The sequence below is a fragment of the Delphinus delphis genome, chromosome 1 (assembly GCF_949987515.2).
Source record: "Delphinus delphis chromosome 1, mDelDel1.2, whole genome shotgun sequence".
Classification (NCBI taxonomy): domain Eukaryota; kingdom Metazoa; phylum Chordata; class Mammalia; order Artiodactyla; family Delphinidae; genus Delphinus; species Delphinus delphis.
In genome coordinates, this window is record NC_082683.1 from 166,243,370 (window position 1) to 166,268,609 (window position 25,240).

Consider the following 25,240-nt stretch of genomic DNA (forward strand, 5'->3'; position numbering starts at 1 on the left):
CTGCCAGTAGCTTAACAGGGATTATTCTCTGAAATATCAAGATCATGCCAATAGTAGGACGTCAAGAAGCTCGGTTGAATGAATCAAAGGCCGGCGCGGACAACGTCCAATTAGATCATCTCTGGCTAACAGCCAGAATGAATAAAAGGGATCAATCCCGGGTGCAAGCGCAGAACTGTGACTAAAGCCGACTCCCAGCCTCCGCTTCAACGTTAGACACCCCGCTGGCCGCCGCTGGTCACGTGACCCGGGCCGCTGCAGCCTGGGCACCTGGGCCGTCCCGCGCATGCGCAGTGCCCGGGCGGCGGACCCGAGGGTGCTGACAGCTTCCGGTTTTGTTTTCCCGTCCCTGCGTGGCGAAAGCTCTTCAGGCTCCGGGGTGGCGGCTGTAGCGGCGGCGGGGGGGCTGGGGGCAGGGCGTGGTGAGGTAAGGTGAATGCCCGAACAGGGTTCCCCGGAGCCATGGCCTGCTCCATTGTCCAGTTCTGCACCTTCCAGGACCTCCAGGCCGCCCGGGACTTCCTCTTCCCTCGTCTGCGGGAGGAGAACCCCAGCTGCACCGTGAGGAGGGACCCCAGTAAGTGCCCCCGCCTCGCCGCTCCCTTCCCCGCCTCCGCCCGCAGGACCTGCTCGGCTGCGTCGGGCCTCCCACCCGCTCCGCCCCTTCTACCCCGCGGCTCCTAGTTGCCCCCGCGCCTCCCTTGTTCTCTCTGCGCGGATCCCTTGCCCTCCTCGTCCTGAAGCCGCCTCCGCCCGCCCTGGCTGCGTCGTTGCTGTCTTCCTCTCGCCTAAGCCACTCCGCCCTCTGGCCATACACTGCGTCTTGCTTCATCTCGTCTCTACCTATCCCACTTCCCCACGCCCAACTCCTACTTGTCTCTCCTCCATCTTCCCTCCCTCCAGCCCGGGGTCCCCTGTTAACACTGCCTGCTCCGCGATCGCATCCTCCTCCCCATTCCTTGCCAGCTGTCAGCGCTCTAGCCTCGTTTTTCCTCAACCCCTACGCTCTTCTATGCCTGGGACTGTGGCCTTCTGCTACCTCCCCTCCCGAAAGGGTTTATCATCGCCTACACTCTCCCTTCTTCCCTCCCCTTTCCTCCCATTCAGATTTAGAGAATAAGTGATTGACAAGTGAGAGACTCCTAAGGTGGCGAGTAGGCGGCTCTCAACAAAGGAAAATAACCTGTCGGGGAGCGAGAATCCGCATCAGGAACTAAAGTTACAGTAGCATGGCCGTGAAAAGTTAATTTGTTTTATTGAGATGAGAAACCGTCCGCCTGTTATTATCATCAAACAGTGTGACTTGTCCACGTAGTATAAGATCCCAAGTCTGGTTTATTGGCTACTGCATAGTTCCTCAGAATTTCCTACATTTCTCCTATTGAAACGGTGTGTTTTTTGTGTTTGGTTTCTTCGTATTTCCGCTCTACTACAAAGCCATATGTCCAAAGCACATTTGGCTTTGCAGTATAGTGCTTTTACTTTGTGCTCTACTGGAATGGTGATGAAAGGCCCACTAACTAAGCTCCTCCCCTTTTTTAAAATTTAGAAGATATCAAATCAAACCTACTTATGAATATTTACTCTGTGCCAGTCAGTAGTGCTGCACATCCAATACGGTTGGTGGTCTCTGCCATCTAAGAGCTTATAATTTGCTGGGACAAGTAAATTAACCCCTTGTTAATTTTTATATATATATATCTCAGTATAGCGTGATTATATATATATATGGCACTAGGGGATACGTCCTTGAATTGGAGGTACTTAGGCCTACCTTTGAAGTAGTAGTTAGATGAATAAGGGAGAGGTAATAGCATATGCAGAGGAAGGGAGGCCTGAAATAACATGCTATTTAGAGAGCTAAGAAAGGCTGAATGGCTGAAGAGGAGAATATGAGGGAAACGGTTGCGGGGGTGAGCTGTAAAGGTAATAAGGAGCTTGTTCCCAAGCCTTCTGAAAGGAGTGGGATGCATCTGAAAGACATTAAGCAGAGGAATGACGTGGTCAGATTGTACTAATGTAATCAACAAAGTTTTGAGTACCTGTTTTGTGCTTCGACAGCAGTGTGGAGGAGAGATAGGAAGCAGGGAAATTGGTTGGGAGGCTATTCCAATGATCCATGCAGAAGTGACGCGAGCTGGAACTAAAGTAGCTTCAGCAGGACTTGAGAGCAGGAGCTAGATTAGAAAGATATTAAGGAGATAGAGTCTACAGGACCTAATGAAGATCTGGTGCTAGGGGTTGTAGCTGGTGAGGGAGAGGGGGTGCAGGATGCCTTGGGCTTTTGGCTCGGGCAAGGGTTTCTCATGAAGGGGAATGAAGGAAATAGGTTTTGGACCTTTTTCATCTTAAATATTTGCAGTTTGTCCAGTTTTAAATATATGCAGTGAGTCCAGTAGAACAGGTCTAAAACTTAGTAAGTTTCCCTGGGCCAGAGGCATTAATTTGGGAGTTACCAGCAAAACGTGTCAGTCAGTCTCAAGGGTTATGAATATAGTGAAACGAATGCAGGACTGAAGATGTAACCGTAGAGGAGCACTGAAGTTCTAAGAGTCAAATAGAGATTAATGGGAAGAAGACTGAGAAAGAGTAACAGAAAGAGAAGAAACCCAGGTGAGAGTAATGCCCCAGAATTGAGAGAGGATTTGATGAAGGGAAGAGTGGTCAGCAGTTGCAAATGCAGCAGAGGTCAGCTAGGATAAGAATGGAAAAGGGCTCATTGGCTTTGGGAAGGTGGAGGTGACTGGGACCTTAGGACAGCTTCAGTGGAAGGGTTAGGGACAGAAAGCATATTTACCAGATATTGAGGAGTTAAAAAGTGAAGTTGCCTATTTCAAGGAGCCAGGTTGTGAAGGATGGTGAACACAGGACTGTAGACAGGGGACGTAGAGCATGGACACATTTTCTCTATCCCATTCCCACTCCCCTGGTCCAGGCCACCATCTTCTCTCACCTGGGCAAGGGCACTGGTCTTCTTTTAACAGATCTTCCTGCTTCTACTCTTGGTTTCTTTTCTTTCTTTCTTTTCTATATATAATAGTTTGCATCTACTAATCCCTAACTCCCAGTCCTTTCCTTCCCCGCTGCCCCCCATGACAACCACAAGTCTATTCTCTATATCTGTAAGTCTGTTTTTGTTTTGTAGATATGTTCATTTGTGTCATATTTTAGATTCCACATATAAGTGATATCATGTGGTATTTGTCCTTCTCTTTCTGACTTACTTCACTTAGTATGATAATTTCTAGGTCCATCCATGTTGCTGCAAATGGCATTATTTCATTCTTTTTAATGGCTGAGTAATATTCCATTGTATATATAAATACATACCACATCTTCTTTATCCATTCATCTGTCAGTGGACAATTAGGTTGTTTCCATGTCTTGGCTATTGTAGGCAGTGCTGCTATGAACATAGGGGTGCATGTATCTTTTCAAATTATAGTTTGGTCTGGGTAAATGCCCAGGAGTGGGACTGCTGGATCATATTGCAACTCTATGTTTAGTTTTTTGAGGAACCTCCATACTGTTTTCCATAGTGGCTGCCCCAATTTACATCCCCACCAACAGTGTAGGAGGGTTTCTTTTTCTCCACACCCTCTCCAGCATTTATTATTTGTAGACTTTTTAATGGTTTCTTGTAATTTGTAGCCATTTTAATGGTTTCTTATGGTTAGTTCCCAAAAGCAGTCAGGGTGAACTTTTAAAGACAACATAATGATAACAGTCCTCTCTCTGTAACCCTCTGTGTCTTTCAGTTGCACTTAATATAAAATCCAGAGTTCTCAAATGGCTTACAAGGCCCTTGAGGCCCTGCTTCCTGCCACTTCTTGCACCTCATACTCTTCTCTCCTCATTTCTTACGCTTCATGCACACTTTCTGGTTGTTAAACCAGTCAAGCCCATTCGTGCCTGAGGCCTTTGTCCTTGCTCTTGTCCCTGCGTTGGATATTCTGTGCAGGTCCTTGCGTCCTCGGTGCACCTTGTTCAAGTCTCAACATCTCAGGGAGGCCTTTTCTGACCATCCAATCTCAAACAGTCACCCCTACTCCCTTGTTCTCATTTGTTACTCGAAATCATTTCATCTTGTTTATTGTTCATCACCAAGCCTATACTGTCCAGTATGGTAGTCTCTAGCCAGAACTAGCTGTTGAAATGTGGCAAGCGCTACTGAGGAACTGAATTTTTAATTTTAGTTAGTTTTAATTAATTTAAATTTAAATAGTCAGATATGGCTAGTGGCTACCACATTGCATGGCACATTCATAAATGCTAAAATTTAGGTACCAACAGATTGAATACTTGTCCAAGTTCACACAATGAAGGGTAGCCTTAGGCTATGAACTTGATCCAGGCATTTGGGAATATAATCATACCCCAAACATCTAGATTAATTTATAATATGCCTATGGGTTTGCAAATATGATTTAATTTATTATCCTTTTAAATAAAATTCTTAGGCATATGTGTGTTGGTATTATTGTGGCTACCAGCGATTCAAGTAGAAAAAAAGTGGAGAAAGAACCTCTTTACCGGTGAGCCCCTTTGCCAAATCTGTATTTTACAGTTAGAATGGTGCTTTAATTCAGAAATCAAAATCAGAAAAATAGCTTGTCCTATTGTAGATGGTTTACTTGGAATTCTTGAAATGACTGGGACTACAGATTTCAGTACTCACTCCAGGCCATCCTTTACAAAACATCAGGCTTTGGAAAGCTCATCATTAAGAAAACCTGAACCTAAACTTTTGTGAGGGTGAAAATTTAGAGTAAAAATGAAGTTATGGTGGTGTTTTGCTTTGCTTTTCTTCACTTTTTTTATTAGTGTTGTAAATGATTACTTTATTGGGCAGTAGAAATCATGAGATCATTTTATTTAGCTTATGTAGTTTTAATTTCTTATACTAGCTCATCTCTAGAGGACATATAAGGCAACTGATAATTTTGAAGACTTATCTATTAGTTTAATAATTTTTTAATTTTAATATGGATAGCTGCCATCGACATAGTGATACCTAGTACCTGGGCACCCAGATCTCAATACTACTCTTCTATATTTGAATTCTCAGAGAATAACAGTATGACTTTACGTTACTTTATATCATCAATTATAAAATGAGACTGTCTTCTATTGCTTTAAAAGAGGTCTTGAACCCTACTATTTCTCAGTGTTTACATTAGTGATAAATATTTATAATTGGTTCTACTCAATCTAGTGCTATCTATTTAGACATAAAATTTGGTCTCATACTTTGAAGTTTTGGAGATGGGCAATAGTATGTGTCCCCACCTGGCCTACAGTGACATAATTTCCAGGGAGATTGGATTTCTATACCAGAGCCGTCTGATATTTATAATTGAGTTAGGTGAAAGAAAGGAGAGAAGGAAGGAAGGAAAGAAAGAAAGACATGTACAGAGAGGGAGAATCAAAATATTTGGAGGTAATTTAAGTATAATATTGTGGATCTATTAATTTACCTAATAGTAAAATAATTTTCTGTCGCCATACTAATGAGGTAGAGCAGGTTTCCCTCTTGCCTCTTTTATCAGAAAGATAGAAGAAGGTAAAGCATACAGAGGATTACCTTGGAGTCATCAATTAAAGTCACGTTTTTGTCCAATCACTGAGAAAAGTATGCTTTTTAGGATAACCTAAAATCATGGAATCACTTTGGGGTATTATAAATGGTGTAAAGTACCTACTTTTTTATACTGAGTGAAAATGCTTTCTTTTGTTTGTGACCATAGTGGGGAGAGAAAAGTAATCTGAAAGTAGAATATTTATAGGAATTTCAGAAAATTTATAGAGGTATTGGATTTCATTAGCTATTTAAAATTGGAAGAGGATCTTAGAGATAAATTTTTGTCCATGACAAAAGTGACACATGAACAGTCTAATTCCTTTATTCAGCTAATATTTATTGAGCACGTACTATGTACAAAGTAGTCTTAAAGGTAAATAAAATAGGTCCCTCTCCTCAAGGAGCGTTCAGCCAGTAAATGAGTGTTAGAGGTGTTATGCTATAATTTGACACATGATAGTTGGAGAATGAAGGAGTGTTGGTTCACGCTGTTTAGGGGACTTAGGAAAGTCTTCACAGAGGAACTGATATTTTCACCATGTCTTAATAGTTGTCCATCAGGTGGAGAGAAAATGGTCAGGCAAGGGATGTGAAACAGCACGGGGTTCAGAAAGATGCAGATAGTAAATTCTGGTGGAAGAGTGGGATATGGTGGGATAAAGCTGGAGAGATTGGCAGAGAAGTTTAGATTTTACGCAGTAGCAAGGAAGTAAGACTACCTTGGGGATTACAGGGAAATTTGCTAAAGTTTACTTGGGAACAGATAGTTTTAAGTAGGTCAGCTTCCAGATGCACCTATATAAGTGCCAACTTTCCCACCGTACCTTCTCCTGTTTACTAAACAAAGGCTCACCTCTCACACATTTCAAATATTATTATAGTAAGTTGCTTCCAAGGCATTTTAAAAAACCTCCCCTTTAAGGCACCATAAACTCCCCCATCCATCAACAAGAGACTTCCAAATAATTTTTGCTATTTATGTTTAATAATTATTTGTCAACATTTGTGATAATGTATGTTGTTTTTCTCAGTTATCTGCTTCTAATAATAATTGCAATAAGTCAAGTAAAAAAAAACTTAATACTTAGAGCCTTTGATCCCAAGAAAACTGCTTTTTCTCAGTTCTTATCTGTTTTTGCAGAGAAATTTTTGGACTGATGATACATATCTGTATTATATTAGAATAGCATTCTGTGGAGGAAGTGAATGGAAATAAGAATTCAAGGAGAAAAAAGGACTTATAAAATTACTCTTAGAGAAGATAATCATATTTTTTAAATGGGTGTTTGTGGGTAGTATTTCCCAGTAGTATTTAGAATCCACTGAATAAATTTAAAAGGATGATATAAATCTATATTGAAACATCCATGTTTAATGTATCAGAAATTACATTTTTTGTGCAAGGGATCCATATTATTGAAAAACTCTTTTGGGGTGTATATAATCAAAAAGTTTGAAGACATTCTTCTATAGGCCTGTCCTTCCCAATCTTTTTTCTTTTTTTTCATCATAGCATGCATAAAAAGTGAGACCTAGGCCCTGAATAGTGAAAACAATTTTGAAGAAGGAGGAAAAAGTTGGAGTACTTCTACTTCCTAATTTCAAAACATATTGCAAAGCTACAGTAATCAAAAGTGTGTGGTACTGGCATAAAGACAGACAACTAGGATAATGGAATAGAGAGCTCAGAAATAAGCCCTTGTGTATATGATCAGATGATTTTTGACAAAGTGTCAGGACCACTCAATGGGGAAAGGGCAGTCTCTTGAACAAATCGTGTTGGGAAAACTGCATATCCAAATACAAAAGAATGAATTTGGACCATTATCTTATACCACATTCAAAAATTACCAAAAAATGGATTTAAGACCTAAAACTATAAAACTGTTAGAAGAAAACATAGGGGGAAAACTTCATGACATTGGACTTGGCAGTGAGTTTTTGGATATAACACCAAGAGCACAGGCAACAAAAGCAAAAACAGACAAATGAGACTATATCAAACTTTAAGACTTTTGTGAATCAAAGACTGCAATCAACGAAGTGAAAAGACAGCCTACAGAATGGGAGAAAATATTTGCAAATCATATCTGATAAAGGATTAGTATCCACAGTATATCAATACAAAGAACTCCTACAGCCCAACAATAAATAACTCAAGTGAAAACTGAGCAAAAGACTGGAATAGACATTTTTCCAAAGATGTTATAGAAATGGCCAGTAAGCATATGAAAAGATACTCAATATCACTAATCATGAGAATCACCAGCTTGGCTACTATTAAACAAAAACAAAACAAACAAACAAAAACAACAGAAAATAACAAGTGTTGGCAAGGATATGGAGAAATTGGAACTCTGTACACTGTTGGTAGGATTGTTAAATGGTACAACTGCTATGGAAAACAGTATGGAGTTTCCTCCAAAAATAAAAAAAATAGAATCACTTTATGGGTATATATCCAAAAGAATTGAAAATAGTGTCTAGAAGAGATATTTGCATACCCATGATCATAGAGGGACGTTCATAAAAGACAAAGAGTAGAAGCAACCCAAATGCCCATCGATGGATGAATGGAATGGGGTATTTACGTACAATGGAAAAGTATTCAGCCATTAAGAAGAAGGAAATCATATCACATGCTACAGCACGAATGACCTTGAGGACGTTATGATATGTGAAATATTCGCCAGTCAAAAACCATAAATGCATGGTTCCATTTATATGAGTTATCTAAAGTAGTTAAATTCACGGAAACAGGAAGTAGAATGGTGGTTACTAGGACGTAGGGAGATGGTGAAAAGGGGTCTTGTTTAATGGGTTTTACAGTCTCAGATTTGCAAGATGGAAAAGTTCTAGAGATCTGTTTTATAACAGTGTGAATATACTTAACATTACTGAACTGTACACTTAAAAATTGTTACAATGATAATTTTTATGTTATGTGTTTTTAACATAATAAAAATATATAAATTAGTATGGTAGTAAAGAAATGGGTCATAAAATGTAAAACAAAGCTGTTCATGGTGGGAGGTGACCTGCTAGAGGTTCCAGTAGTCCCAGGCCCTACTTGGCTGTCCTGAGAGCTGAGAGGATCAATATCTTGGCTCACCTGTAACCCATTTGCAGTTTACTGGGAATCTCTGCTATAGACAGAGGGTAACCATTGGTGGTTTTAAGCAAAAGTATAGCATTTCAAGATTTGAGTTGCAGAGAAATGGATTTGGGGGCTCTGAAAAAGGTTGGGTAGTTCAAAGCTAGAGGTAGGTGACCATTTGGGAGATGTTCATACAAGTCCAGATCAGGGCCTTCAGAAGTAAAGACAGGACTAAGGTAGTAGCAGTGGTGATAGAGTTTGAAACTTGCTAGCTATAGCAGTGGCAACCTATGCAAAGAATTTGAGCCGAGAAACAGGATAACCAGGTTAATATTTTAAACACATTCCTTTGTCGGCAAAGAAGAGAATGAATGGGAATGGTGGGTGAAAGTGGAAATAGAATGACCAGTTGGGTGGCCTTTGCAGTATCTCCCAAAAGGGGAGATAATCTTTTCCTTAGCTTGGTATTCTTCAGATGTTACTTAATGGTCTACACAGTGACAATCCTGGAACTATAAGGTAGCAAGTATTTTTGAGTGACTACTATGCTAATATCATTTGGGACTTTTGAGACCCTAAATGAACTTTCCTCATGAGAGGGAATCCTTGCAACTCTACAGTGTCTGCCATGCCATATTCCTTCTTTGAAAAGAAGACCAGAAACAGTCCCTTGAACACAGATCACTTTTCTTTGTATCATGTGAGCATAAGTCTCACATATAAATTCCTCAGAAGAGAGAATCTCAGGTCAGGAGAGAGATAATTACCCATGATCACATTGCCTCTTTTTATTTTTTTTAAGTATATAAAATCAGACGTATAAACAACCTTCTGGCTACTCACATCCCACATTCCAAATGTTAAAACTTTAGTATTATGCTGTCCAGTATAGTAGCCACTAGCCACATGTGGCTATTTAAATTTAAGTGTAAATTAATAGAAATTAAATAAAAATTCAGTTCCTCAGTCATACTAGTTAACATTTCAGTGGCCACATATACCTACCTAGTGGCTAACTAATTGGACAGCACAGATAAAGAACACCTCCAGCATTACAGGAGGTTCTATTATAAAGTGCTACCTTAGTGAGAATCTTCCAGACTTTCTGCTGAGACAATAAACACACATATACTGCTTGGGTATTTTATTTATCTATTTTAAATTTTATATCATGGACTCATTCTTGTAAAATGTATATGCTGGAACTTTTTTGGTTTACTTAATGTCAACCACTTTTCAAGCTGTATATATAACTCTATAGCATTTTTTCCTAATGTCTGTACAGTATTCCAATGAAGACTCTACCAGGTTTTAGTTAACCATTCCCCTATCAGTGAACATTTAGATTATTTCCAATATTTTTGCTATAAGAAAATGCTCCAGTAAGCATCCTTATATATGCTTTTACCCATGATGCTAATATTTCTGTATGTAAATTTCTGGGATTGGAATTGCTGAATAATAGAAATTCACATTTTAATTGTTGATCATAGTTGCCCAGTTACTCTCAAAATTGGTCAGGTTCATTCCTATCCATGGTAAACAGAAGTGCCCATTTACACACTTACTTGTCATCTTTCTGTGTTATCAGTTTTTTTGATTTTTGCTCTTCTGATAAATGAAATGTGGTTCTTGTGTGATACTAAGATAATTATCAGACTTTATCTGTATTTTTTTTTTAAGCAGCAAGTAATAGCAAAATTAAGCTGGTATTGCAAGAATTTAGCTTAAATATAAGGAAAGTTTTCTCACAGGGACAATAATTGAATATTAGACTGTTCTAATAGAGGAAGGAAGGAAGGAAGATACTGAATTGGTTTTAGAATATGCAGAAATTAGCTTTGGTGAGCAGTGTTTATGTACCTCCATCCTCATTTACATTCCCTCACATTATTTTCTGCTGCTTTGGATATAATAAATCAACACATAATTATGAAGTGGTAGGAAAGAATTATATAAGTTCTATCTAATATACGTAATATATTATTGCCTTTAGTGACTTCCTTTGAAAAATAAAATGAAAAATAAAATAGGGCATATTAAATTTCTCCAAGTCTACAGATTTGTTTTGTTTTGTTTTGTTGTTGCTTTTGTCAAGATAGGTCTAAAGATTTCTTAGGTTTTTGAGCAAAGGAAGCATGTTTAGTTTTTAAACTTTAGAGGTGGAGGATACACTCTATTTCTGCTTAAAAATATTTTCAGTTCTGTCCTTTTGTGATTTGATTATCAGAACATTCTTCTTCTGTGATATAGGAGGCCACTTATTTGACAACAGGAGTCATTAGAATTCCAGAACTGGAAGGGACCTTAGAGACCTAGTCCGATTTAATCATGGTGTTTTGAAAGAAACTCCTTCTTATTGAAAATGGGGTGGCCTCGTCATTTTAGATTGCTGCATATTGTTATGTGCTGAAAGGAATATGCTAATTTGAAATTTATATTCCCATTTCCATTTCCTTAGAAATAGAAAAAGATTAATAATTCTGAGGCATAGGAAATTAAGCAGCTTCTCTGTTCTTTAGTCCTTTTTTTGGCTTTGTATTGCTATGTGATGCTTCCTGTGCCTTGGCCAAGAAGAGCCAACTAAAATTGTTACATCCCCTGAATTATTTACAAGTCATAGGTTCTAGAGGTTCGTGCTCTTTATAGAAACAAGTACATTATCTCTGTTTTTTTCTTGTCTTAGAAGAATGGAAATGGATTTGCTTCAGCGCTAATAAGATCTTTTCTTAGACCAGGGAGATTAAGTTTTCCTTTTCCTAACGTCGAAGGATTTCAGTTTCTCATTTACTTTTTGATCTTGACATACTCATATTGGAAAAAGCAAATACTGTCAAATTAATTGCCCACTTCTAGAATTCAGTTTCCTTTCTAGCTTCAAGTTCTTGTTAAATGAAAAACCAATACTCAGTTTATGAGGACAGACTGTTCAGAAGCAAATCAGAATAATGTATATTTTAAATTAAATAGACCTACGGAAAGCAGCAGTTGAATTTCTCATTTAAGCTTTTGTTGGTAGAATAATTCATTCGTTGGAAATGTCCCTAAAAAAGACATCTATAATTTTTTGATGATTGAATTACAGTGTTTTCTCTATAGTTTGAAGGTTTCAGTGACTATAATTTGTCAAGTGAGAAACTGAACAGTTTTTTAATACTAGTATAATCTACACTTCTCCTCAGGGAAAAAATTCTCTCCAGAGGGAGTTGTAGTTACATTTTACTAATATATTTTAAAGTCATTGGTTTTATTCATTCAGGCAAAACATTTAACTTGATAAGGGTAAGAACAAGAGTTTATGTTTATGTTACCAATTATTCTAGACAGTTCAAAATAGTCCTCTTCAGTGATAGGTATAAAAAAATGTTAAGGATTGAAAAGTCAAGTTACTAATCAATGAAGAGGTAGTTGCTTTTTGTTACTGTTACTTGTAACTTCATCTTGCTTGTTTTTATTTCTCTATATATCATGTCAGTTGGTTGGAGATCAGCTTAGGAATTTTATTTATATAGAGAGCAAGTATGATTCAAGGTGTGGTATGAAATAAAAGTGAAAGGTAATTTCAGCAGATGAGGTCGACTAACAAAATAATCTAAACTGGCAAACTTCTTGAAAGACTTAAATTGAATCCTCAGTGCAATCCTTGATTATCTGTGAATTTTAAGGAAAAATGATTAAGAATGTGAAAAGAATAGAGTTTAAAGGAAACTCACCCCTCAAGAATGGTTTGCTCCCCCCTCCCCCCCAAAAAAGTTACAGATTCAAAACTAAGCAGAAATGTCTCTTGGACTTGGAAATGCCATTTTTTTTCCAGTAAGTTGTACAGGAAATGAGGTGGGAAAGCCCAGTTAAAACATGGACCTTTGAAATATTTTGCTTATAGCTGATGCTGTCCTGATGTAATATAGTCGTAAAATGACTGCTTTAGGAGCAAACATCTGGCACATGAGTCATAGCACTAAAGTAACAAGACTAGGGAAGCATTTTCATGATCTATTTTTAGATGTCTCCAATAGGCAATTTTAGCTGTTTTTAGTATAACCTGTTTTATTCACTATTGGCAAAAAGAATATTTGCATAATAGAATACAGACAGAATTCAAGAATGATGTGGGTGTTCTTTTCTCTCTCTCTTTTTTTCTTTGCCTTTAAAATGGTATGGTAATTTATTTGGGGACTCAGTGTTCTTTGTAATTATTTTTTTCTAGCCTACTAAAAAATTAGGTTGAGAGTCATACTTAATGAATGTGTTGGTTTTCCTTTATTGATGCAGGATCTTTTTTTTAATTATTTTATTTTATTTAATTATTATTATTATTTTTTAAATTTATTTTGGCTATGCTGGGTCTTCGTTTCTGTGCGAGGGCTTTCTCTAGTTGTGGCAAGTGGGGGCCACTCTTCATCACGGTGCACGGGCCTCTCACTATCACGGCCTCTCTTGCTGCGGAGCACAGGCTCCAGACGTGCAGGCTCAGTAGTTGTGGCTCACGGGCTTAGTTGCTCTGCGGCATGTGGGATCCTCCCAGACCAGGGCTTGAACCCGTGTCCCCTGCATTAGCAGGCAGATTCTCAACCACTGCGCCACCAGGGAAGCCCCGATGCAGGATCTTTTTTAAGTAATGATGCACTGTTGTTTTGAAATGTTGAAATATACATTGTGTATGTGTGTGTGTTTATGAAATATAAAGATCCATTAATCCATATCAGGCCAACTATTTTGAACTGTATTTCTAGAGGATCTTTTTTTACATAGTCAAATTCTGCCACTTAGACTATAATTAGAACAAAAATACTCTATTTTTCCTATTCTTAATCAAAACTAAAGCTAAGAATTGTTTTTTCATTTTTTTCTTACTAACTAAAATTGAATGGAACAGAGAATTATCAAAATAAATATATTTATAATTTTATATAGAAAGCTTATTTGGAAGATGGTTTTGATCTGGGATATAAAGTCTGAGTATATAAAATTTATAAAAAATAAAGTGTTTTTGTATTTCTTTGGAAATGTAAAAGTTTAGAATCAGCATCTGATTTGGTTACTATATTTAAATATATTAATTTAAATCTTGATGCTTTGATCCCTATAAAGGGATATATGGGGAAACATTTGGGTGAGAAGGTCATTTTATTTATATTCTAAATGGATATAAATATTTACTACATACTTATAGTGTCCTTGAAGATACTTATATATGTGTGTGTGTAAGAGTTTGCACGCACACACAATATACATATTCTCTGTCCTCCAAGGCTTAATGGTTAATTGTATCGACAAGATGTACATTTATGATAAACAAGTTAACAATGCAATAAATGACCCAACGCAGTTTATAATTAAGTTCTGAAAGAAAAATATAATCAAATGCTATGGTTTCACAAGATCATTGGTGGGTTCAAGAAAACGTCATGAGGAATTAATCCAAGTCCTGAAGGAGAAGTTGGATTTGGAGAGGTGGAGACAAATGGGAATGCATTTTAGTTGACAAATATGGGATAGGCAAAGGCAGAGAGTAAGAATGAGGAATGAGGGTGCTGTATTTGGAGAGTAATCATTTTAACAGCCATTAAGGGTGTATATGTCCCAAGCACAGTTATTAACTCCATTTTGCTAAAGAGGAAGCTGAGAGGGAAGAGATTAAATCGCCCAAGGACATATGACTCTTCAGGGGTAAAGCTGGGTATCAAACCATGCAACATGATATCAGAGACCTAAGAGTTGTTCTAGACTTGTGCTGTCTCAGACTGTAGCCGAGAGCCACATGTGCAGTGGAGCACTTGAAACACGTCTGGTCCAAACTGAGATGTGCTCTAAGTGTAAAATACATGTCAGATCTTGAAGTCTTAGGATCAAAGAAAACAATGTAAAATATCTCATGAATAACTTAATATTGATTACATATTGAAATAATGTTTTGGCTATATCATATTAAATAAAATGTATTATTAAAATTAATTTCACCTGTTTCTGCTTTTAAACTATGGCTACTGGTCAGTTTAAAATGGCATGTGTGGCTTGCATTTTATATTTATTGTACTGCTGCTAAGGACTGCCCACCAGTGAGTGAAGAGTCTAACTGAAGTGAAAGAACAGAAACAAGGGTGAGGGCAGGCAAAGGAAAAAGGAGATTAGATTGGCATTGAAATTTATCCTTGAAGCTAGAGTTCCTCAGAGCGTGATCCGTGCACGATCTGCCTCACGTTTTCAGAATGGGGTCAACCCTGAAACTTCAGTCATCCCTAATTCATTATTTTAGTCTCTTCCTTGCAGACATTTTAAGGCTACCTAGAGAGGGGAATCTGCAGAAGAGACTGTAACCCTGGTTTTACAAAGACAATGAACATGGATGCCATTTTCTTAATATTCTGATCAATGTTGCTGAATTGGACTTCAGCAAAATAAAGGATACAGGCAGTTGATGACAGTGTCATTTAAAGAATTGCTTTCTGGAGATTGGATGGTTGCTACTTATTTATTTAATATATGGAGGGGGAAAAAACGCTTAAAATTACCCCGTAACTTATAGCTTAGCCTTTGACTGAAGTGATTGCCACTTGGCTCATTAGGTGAATTAGGTAAATGCCAATACCAATGTGATTTGGCGATTTGTGGGGTCTTTGGAATGTTTACATTGGACCCTGACCACCCTAAAGAAGTTGTATGTCCTGGTGTCCATACGCTATAGTACATTTTGTTAAGCTGACTTACCTCTTAAGTCATACCAGAGCTTGGCACTTTCAAATTACCCTGGCCGATAGGAGATTTTGATCTATTTATTCTAAGAGACAATCATAATTGGATAACAAAAAGTAAATTAGTTTTATTTCTTCATGAGTACATAGAAATTTATAGATCTTAAGGTTTTACAGTAGATGTTCCGTATTGACATTAAACAGTGCATAGTTCTCAAATGATAGACACGTTGCTGTGATCATCCAGAACCTTGATCAGTGATCAGTTAAAATACACTGATGATGATGTGGATTGAAGAATACCATCCCTCATAGAACTGAATAAAATTCTGTACATGAACGGCAACTTTATCAGACATTCAGCGGCTATTTTTTCAGTATAAACTTTTTTTTTTTTGAAGAATGTGCTTGATCTGCTTGCATATTTTGAGGACATAAGAAATAACCTTGGTAAAGTGCTGAGATTTTGACACTTTTTACCAGTCGACAATAATAGCTGTCAAATAGCAGCCTGCAAAACAGTATCAAATGATTTTCAACATAAGTCAGGAGGCTGCAAAATTTTTAGCACTGGCACTGAGTAGAAATAGCCACAAGGGTAGTACCAAATCTGCAGCTATTTCCGTTTTTGTTTTTTTTAATGTTTCCCATTTTTAGGTTGACTAGAATTTGGAATGCATTTTCTTACAGGATTATAAATAGAATTCTAGACCAGCCTTCAGAAACATCTTTAACCTATCTGAGTCAGTTCTGTTTCACCTTCCTTTGACCTCTGTTTGTACTGTGACCTCTTTGGGAAATGTATTCCTGTGATAGTGGGAGATGCCTGATTAAATTTTCTTTGTCTTGTTAATAGAAATTCCCCAGTCAGAGGCATTGAGGTATGGGTAAACTGTCATGAACGCAAGTATTTTGTAAAAAGTAGGTATTTCTCAAGGTCTTTCTCATCCCAATTGGATTGTTTTTTTTTTTTTTTTTAACATCTTTATTGGGGTATAATTGCTTTACAATGGTGTGTTAGTTTCTGCTTTATAACAAAGTGAATCAGTCATACATAAACATATGTTCCCATATGTCTTCCCTGTTGCGTCTCCCTCCCTCCCACCCTCCCCATCCCACCCCTCCAGGCTGTCACAAAGCACCGAGCCAATATCCCTGTGCCATGCGGCTGCTTCCCACTAGCTATCTACCTTACTGCGTTTGTTACTGTGTATATGCCCATGACTCTCTCTCGCCCTGTCACAGCTCACCCTTCCCCCTCCCCATAACCTCAAGTCCGTTCTCTAAGAGGTCTGCGTCTTTATTCCTGCTTTACCCCTAGGTTCTTCATGACATTTTTTTTCTTAAATCCCATTGGATTGTTTTGAATTGCGCTGTAAGGAGATAACTGGGTCTCTGCAGGGGCAGGAAATCCAAATTCCTGCTGTCTTCTGTGGATCCTATGAGTCATTTGTGAATTGAGTCAGGTACTTTTTATACCAATATGGAAGAGAAATAACACATTTTTCATAGTTTTCTTTTGTACGGCATTCAACAAGGTTATGTGCACAAACTAAGCTCTTTGAAGGCTTATTTGCTTTTGTATCTCCAGCACTTAATTAGCACAGGGCCCAACACAGAAGAGGTGCTGTGCTGTGTTTGTTGAATGAATGAATGAGTGAATGAATGAATAAATAAATGAGTAGCTGACCTTTATGAAGTACTTTAAATGCTGCATGGTCTCCCAAAGATTTGTGGTAATTTGATAAATATTTTTATAGCAATTTTAACATTGAATTGTGGACCTTAGAGTGATAAGCTTTACTAGGTCTTTGCTTCTCACGAGAGAGAGCATTTTCTAGACGCGTATAAATGGGATAGCCTAGTTGCCATCAGCCCACAATAAGACAGTTGTTTTTGGTGCAGTGGAAAAATTAGCAGAATAAAGAGATTGCCTAACGGAATTAGATTGCCGAAGAGCAAACTGTAACTTTCCAAGTTACAAAAAAAATTTACACGTCTGAATATCAAGGGAATTCTTCCCTTTTAAAATAATAAATATCTTGCTTTTGACCTTATTTGCAAGCGCCACTGTTTCCTAATCTTATCCTTCTTTATAAGCCGTAGGAGTAAGTATAGCAGAATACTTGCTGGCTTGGGCTTTGGAATTCAGGCAGACCTGAGTTCAAACCCCATTCTGCCACTTAATCCTCTGTCATCTTGGTAGAGTTACGTAGACGAGGTAATCTGTATTTCTCATTGCAAAAAGGGGGTGATAAAAGATCCTTGTCATGCTTATGTGAATTAATGTCTATAAAGCATTGAAGCATATAGAAATGCTGAATAATGTTAGTTGCTATGTGATAACCCCTATCTGAAAATGGCATTTTTTTGCCTCTGCCTTTGAAAAGTTCCTAGCCACTTTTTAAAGACTTAGTTGAAGATGACTCCTCACTATATTTTTTCATCTCTGTCACTACCTCATCTGAGTTCCCATAGTATTCGATTACAGCACTCACCATGGCTGTTACATGTCTGTTTCTCTCCTACACTAGATCACAAATTCTTTCAAGAAAAGGAGTTCATATGTTTGTGTTTTTCTGTGTTTCTCCTACAGGGTTTGGCACATGGTATTTAACAGAACATTTGTTAAATTGTTTTGTTTTGTTTTGTTTTTTGCGGTACGCGGGCCTTCTTTCCTACTGTCAGCATCCTAGATAACAGGTTCAGTCCCATCTTTTAAGTTGATTCTTCCCCCAGAATTTTGAAGCTGATTGGTTTAAATACAGTATTTTATTTATATTTTGTAGTATTTTGATAGCTAAATCCTGATGACTAGCATTGAGAACTTATTATGTGTCAGGCACTGAGGACTTTCGTGTGCTGTCTGGTTTAAACTCTCACAGCAACCCCACTAGGTACTGTTGTTTTCCATGATGTTATGGTAAGAGAACTAAAACTTATAGGTACAGGGTAACTTGCTCCAGGTCGCAGAGCTGGTAAGTGCTGGATCCAGGATGTGAACCTAGGTAATCTGATTCTGGGGCCTAAACTTATAATTAGGCAACTGCCTGCTCTTTTCACATTTTGGGGGAACTTTTTTTTTTTAATTTACTTTGAGGTAATACATATAAAGTATACTGTTTGTTTCAGAGTAGTTCCTTTAAAAATTGTAGTTTTATTCCTTCTCTTCTGATACGATGTGAGCTAAATTCAAAGATAATTATATAAAAACGAGTAACACGAGCATTGTAAGGGATCATACTGTCCAAATCAATTTTGGGATTTTTAATTCCCTGTTGCAGTGTTGGTTGAACATCTTATTTTAATCCAAGAGAGTGTTCTCACATAAAAGAAATCACAGAGTATCAGGAAAAGGTGGTGAATAGTAGACCTATCTGGTTTCAAAATTCAGTTTTCTTTATCTTTGATACCTTGTCTTATTAAAACACTTTTAAAGATATCTGTGTGGAATTTTAGGTATGTTTTTGGTCATTGTGTATATTTAACTTGTCTGATGTCTTAAGTAACAAATATTTGTCATTTTAAGATTCTTTTAAAGTCACGTTTGCAGTTTGATCTAAATGTAAATAAACTCGATGTCCAGTATCTTAAGGTCCAAATAACCTGCACACTTTTACATACATTTGGAAATTCAGGTCAAATGTTTCCCGGTTGTTATTACATAGAGCAAAATCCTGATCTAGTATAGTTTACCATTGTTTTCTTCCTTAATATGAACATTATATTTATATAATACTTATTATATATCAGGGGTTGATTCTATTATGTTTACAGGAAATGTTTTTAAAATATTTTAAGCTCTATATTTCATGTAAGCACTTTTCATCTTTTTCAAAATAGGTAAATCAAACTGGGAAGATGATGGTTGGGGAGCATGGGAAGAAACAGAGCCCCAAGAACCTGTAAGTCTTTGTAAACATGTGCATGCTTTTTGATAGCAGCATTTTCCTTTTGTAATGATGGTGACATATTTCAGTGTTAGGTTAACATTTTAAAATCAGGCAGGCCTGGTGTAGAGCTTTGTGAATTTGAAGTTTAGTCTGCATGTGATCAGAAACTGCACTATCTGATTTCTGGTTTTTAAAGCTCACCTTGGCTGCTTTATGGAATAGGTTGCCTCTCCTACTCATAAAGGTCATGTGTTGGTTTATTTTACAGTATTTCATTTTGATGTTCCACTGTTTCAGCTGCTTCTGGGTGACGTAGACAATGACAGCCTAGTTAGAATGTGTAAGTGTTATCAGGCCTCCTTTAAATCTGACCTGTAAAGTATGTTGTCTTCTCTTTATTGGCAAGGAGATCCTAAATCTGGGGATGACGCATCTTAACTGTTTCAGTTGAAAGCTGAAGTATGCTTCTGCTCATTCTGAAAACACATGAAATTACTTACATGTGGAATATTTTTTCATTCGGATAAAATTTGAATATTTACAAGTGGCCCTCAGGGATGAGGGAGGCTTGTTGTTCTCTTTGTCTTGACAGATTTGCCCACACTGTGGATTTGGCAAATGTGGCGAGTGAAACAGTATTGTTAGGCCTCGTTGACAACAATTCTGGGTGTAGCAATCATTCCTAACTGTTTGAACCCTTTACCCTGTCACAGTCTTTTGTACATGGTGAGGGTATTTGGAAGACAACAAAAGTGGGCCAGGACAGTGGGGTTCAGAGGTTATTCAGATGTTAAAGTCACCCTGCAGTGTTTAAGAGAGCTTCTTTGAATTTGGATCCTGTCCTCAAAACAAGACAACATCTTTGCCAAGGGAGCCTGTTTGGTGGGTGAGAACATAAATGGCACTGTGGCCAGGGAAAAGGGTATGACCTCTGCCTTACACTGCAGCATCATCCAGAACTTTCCATGTATAGGATCATTATGAAGTTTGGCTGAGAAACATGTTTTATACCAGGACTATTAGAAAGTTTACTGAGCTGAGGCAAAAGATTTCTGTTATTTCTGCTACCAGCTATGGTGATGAAGAAGTCCAAAGGCACAGCCAGCTCCAGAGGCATGGCAAGAATCAGAGTTAACTTTTGGCAGATGTGTGAAACGCAGAAGTACACGCCCTAGTCAAGGTTAATAGGTGTAGCCATCTAGTCGGCATGGAGAGGGAACTTCGACTCTCTCTTGTCATGGACAGACAGCAAACTCAAAACCTGCCTTCCTTCAGAGTTCACCTGGCGGGCCTTGGCCACATTAAAGATGAGAGAGACCAGGACTGGAAAAAGCAGACTGTCATAAAGTCAGTTTATGGTTGTGTCAGGGTGCTGTAACTGTCAAAACAATGATAGGCTTCTCTATCAATTGCCATTGGGTGGTGGTTACTGTGACCAGCAGAAGAAAGTAGGCTTTCATTCTTCATTAGTCTGGCATTAGAGACATGTTGTGTTCTGGTCCGTTTAGGCGGGCTGCAGTGGTGTGTCGGTGAACCACAGAGAAGGGTACCTAAGAGGAAAGTGCAGTAGCCACTGCCACCGAATGCCGACCCGAAGGCCAACTCGCTGCTACTGAGTCCAGCAGACAACTATAAAAACTTTAGGGTGCTTTTTATCTCCAGAAGTCTGTCAGCTCTTTGAGAGTAGTTTCTTATTTTTATGGCAGAAGAGAGTAAAGGGCTTTTGTAATCATAGAGATTTAGTACCAGGGGTCTGGATAAGGCTTTTCTAAGGAAGGAGAAAGCCTCTTTAATTTCGATTCTGGGGTGTCAGCTGTAATGAGGGCTTAGGGAAGAAAGCATATTCTAGTATCTGTTATCAGCAGTAGCCAGCCACGTCCAAGAAAGCAAGCGTCTGTGACACTGGTAGGCTTTGGAACTTTAAGGATGGCTTCTCTTATAGAAAAGGACAAATGTCCTTCTCCTATAGATATTTCGTACCTGTGTTAGTCTGCTTGGCTGCCATAACAGAATACCACAGACTGGGTGGCTTGAACAACAGAAATTTATTTTCTCACCGTCCTGGAAGCTGGAAGCGCAAGATCAAGGTGCCATCAGGGTTGGTTTCTGGTGAGACTCCTCTTCCTGGCTTGCAGATGGCTGCATTCTTGCCGTGTCCTCACCTGGCCTTTCCCCTGTGCACGAAGACAGAGAGCTGTTTCTGGTGTCCCTTCCTCTTCTTAGAAGGATACCAGTCTATCAGAGGGCTGTGCCCTTATGACCTCTTTTAACCCTAATTAACCTCCTTAAAGGCCCCATCTTCAGATACAGTCACATTGGGGGGCTAGGGTTTCAACATGTGAAGTTTGGCTGCAGGATACAATTCAGTCCATAACAATGCCCCAAATAATGGATCCATGTCAGGCGTAACTTTTATGTGTACAAGTGCAATGAATAAGGTTAAGGAATTCCTCCTTGCCCGTGAGTAAATACACGAAAGGATTGAAAGGCAAACAGAATAGGCTTTCAAGATGGAAGAAAAGGCAAAACAAAGATCTTCCCCTGTACTGTATTTTAAGCTGACATCATGACAAAGGGGACCTGGCTGGGGGAAATGGGAAAAGAAGGTATTTGTACTACAACATCTACCTATTAATGATCCTATAACAAATAGTAAATAGAATTTTTTACAGTGTTGTAAGGGCTTTTAGTTGGGGTTATAATTTTTTTGCTTTGGGAAAGAAGTGGTGTGTTGCTCAGCCTCGTGCTATGATGGGAATCTAGCCGGTTCGGGAAGAAGCTTGGTAGGGTTTAATTTAATTTTAACTGGCAAGGCAGATTTAATGAGCTTTCCTTCGTTGGTGTATTAAGACCAAAGGGTTGGAAGTATAGAATCAAGGATTTGTTTGACGGCGATTTCTGGAACAGGAAGCACAGAAGGTCCTGGGTTAAGGTCCTCAGTTAAGGTACGCAACATGGAAATTTTCCACTTAAGAGACACCTTAGGAATGTGTCCCATCTGTTTTACAGAAGGTGACATAATGCAGTTTACGGAGGCACTAATGATTTAGCAGATTAACAGGGAATGCAAAAAGCATGCTGGTCAGATAGAGGCCCCAGAGAAATGTTTGTTTACAGGCTGAGCAATAGGAGACAGCATGACCTGATTAGAGCATTAGAGCATTAATAATCTGGGGTAATGCTGGAAAATATTTTGCCTTATTTTAGTGTCCTTAGACTGTGGTGCTATCTACCACTCAAGAGACGTAAGCACTGGATTGGCCAGAGGCAGAAGGAGAGCACCCACATTACGCTAAGGATGCACCCGAGGCCCTCCTCCTATGAGGGGATGGTGGCCGCAGAGGGTCTCTTTCCTCAGGTGGGCTCTCATCAGGACTTTGGACCTTGGACTATTAGAAACACTCATTTTGCCAGTGACTTCCATGTTAACACAAGCTGGGTTTAGCCTAGTGCTTCTCAACTGGGGGTGATTTTGCCCCTTAGGGGGCATTTGGCAATGTCTGGAGACATTTTTGTTTGTCACAACTTGGGGGAAGGCACATCTAAGTGGGTAGAGGCCAGGAAGGGATGCTGTGAAGCGTTTTACAATGCACGGGACAGCCCTTCAAACAAAGGATTGTCCACCCAAAATGTTAGTCATGCTGGAGTTCAGAAGTCTTGGGCTCGCCCATGGCTTTCAGTATAACTCTCCCAGCTTTTCTTGCTGCCTTTACCTTTTTGTTCTCTAAAATTTCTTGGCCTCTTTTGGGGGCCTCAAAACTTTTGATCTTGTAAATCAGCCCTACCTCAATTAGAAAAAAGTTATTTAATACATGAAAAAAAATAGCAGAGGGGGTAAAAAAAACCCTTTGATCTTTATGGCCATGAGTTGGGTTTTCGTAGATACCGGTGGAGTGATTTGCTAGTGTGAAAAGTGCAGTTAAAGGGTTGTTTGCCAGCCAGCAAAGGTGAGTGTGAGCTGTTCCCCGGTCTTTGGCCACAGACCAACCAGTATCCGGGCTCAGTCTTGGTGGCACTATTTATGCCTAAATATTGAAAAGTGACCTATTTCTAGTCTCACTATGTGGTCAGCCACCACTTTTCCTCGCTCTTGTTGATAGTTGTTCATTTTAGTTCAAGTCTGGACTCCTCAGGCATTCCTGCAGGGTAGCTCTGTCAGTTGGTTTGGGCTTGGTAATGGGCCTCTGGTCTTCTGCCAGGGAGGGAGGGACAGTGGCTGACTGTGTGGGGTGGGGGAAGGGATCTGGGACCGGCTTTCAACCAAGCCTCCTGACTTCAGCCGCATCTCTGCCCTCACTCCCAGGGGGAGCTGGCACCAACTCCTAAGCCTATTGGCAATCTTGCAGTGCAGCTGGGGTTGCTTCTCATCTTTCCTCACCACCACTTTAGTGGGAGTTAGTTTTCCAGGGACTGTAAAATCAGTTACCACCTGTCCGTCTGCTTTCTAGCTCTCAAATTTTAGTGGCTTTTCTCCTGTCCTTCTTTTTGTCTGTACTTGAAACAAACTCTTCTACTGTTGTTTTTAGTGGGGTTGAGAGTGCTGGGGAAAGTGAGAGTAAAATTGATCTGTTTAATTCTCTCTTTACCTGAAAGTCCATGTAGACTTCATTTTTACATATTGTTCTACCTCTTGCCTTTTACATTTAATGTAATATGGAGGTTTTTCTGTGTCTGCATATATAAATCATCTAGTTCTTATAAAGGAATACTAACTGTTTCATTGTATAGATATACTATGATTTATTTAGCCACACCCCTGTTGAGGGACATTTTGTTTTTGTTTGTTCTTTGTCTTTTCTGTTTTCTATCACAGGAGATGCTGTAATCATCTTTATATCTACTATGCATCTTTGGTTACACATGCGTGTAGTGTCATGAATGAAAGTCAGACTGCCTGAATTTCTATCCTAACCCTGCCACTCAGTGACTGTTAAACCTTGGGCAAGTTACCTAACTTCTCTCAGTCCAGTTACGTCATTCCTAAAGTGGGACTAATAGGATTATTATAGGATTAAAATCACAGGATTATTAAGAGGATGAAATGAGTCGTGCTTAGAATAGTACCTGGAACATACATAGTATGTGCTCAATAAATGTTAGCCATTCTTATTTTTCCTTTAGAATAAATAACTAAACATGGAATTGCTAAGGTTAAAAAGTGTACATATTTCAAATTTTAATAAAAATTGTTGAAGGGTGCTGCCAAAAGCCTGCCCCAGTGTGCATTTCAAACACAGTACATGAGAGTGCCTCCTTCTACTCTCTGTGTCACAGAAATGAAAACATCTCCGAGGTAATTGCTTTTCACCATTGTGCTCTATTTATTTTGTAAAAAGTGAAATATTTCTCTGTAAACAGTTGTTTTAAAAATAAAGAAGTATGCTTTTTAGTTTTGGTGTTTTATTGTAATTATTTGTGAAATGAATTTTTTTGTGAGTAATGAATTTGTTTTGTAAAAATGACACGTTTATTACCGAAAATTCAGGTATTATAGAAAAGTAAAAAGAGTAAGATAATCAACTTTCTAACACCTAAGGATAATCATCATTATTAACTTTAAGAGGTTATAAATGTAGGCATATTTGGTTGAGTGGTTGGATGAATGGGCCACACAGAAAATTCTCTAAAAATGGAGTCACATTATATATACAATTAAAAAATAAATAATAGCAGAATTAATCCTACTTGAATTGACAATTGAAATAAAACTGTAAGAGTTACTGAATTATCATTAACTTCCTCTAAGGTTAGGAAGAAAAATAATTTTAAAAATTGAGATTGAAGTCGGAGGGTTTTGTGACTAATTGTGTTTGTAATTTTTTTTTCTTTGGGTTATCTGTAATCAAATTTGTAACCAGATTTAGAGCTCTTGCCTTGCCTCATTTTAATTTTGACAAGACCTTAAGATCTTTCACTTGAGAATTTTAGTCCCTGATCTGGAAAATGGCCGGGACCAGTACTTTTCATGCCATGTTAG

General features: G+C 38.5%; 1 protein-coding gene across 1 annotated transcript in view; it reads left to right on the forward strand.

The window, feature by feature from the left end:
- The first annotated feature begins 363 nt into the window (after positions 1-363).
- Positions 364-25,240, forward strand: part of RAB3GAP2 (RAB3 GTPase activating non-catalytic protein subunit 2) — an 88,383-nt gene continuing 63,506 nt past the window's right edge. Inside the window, exons 1-2 of the mRNA XM_059998159.1 lie at positions 364-577; positions 19,214-19,275. Coding sequence (XP_059854142.1) covers positions 463-577; positions 19,214-19,275 — 177 coding nt within the window. The 5' untranslated portion in view covers positions 364-462. The remainder of the gene's footprint in view (positions 578-19,213; positions 19,276-25,240) is intronic.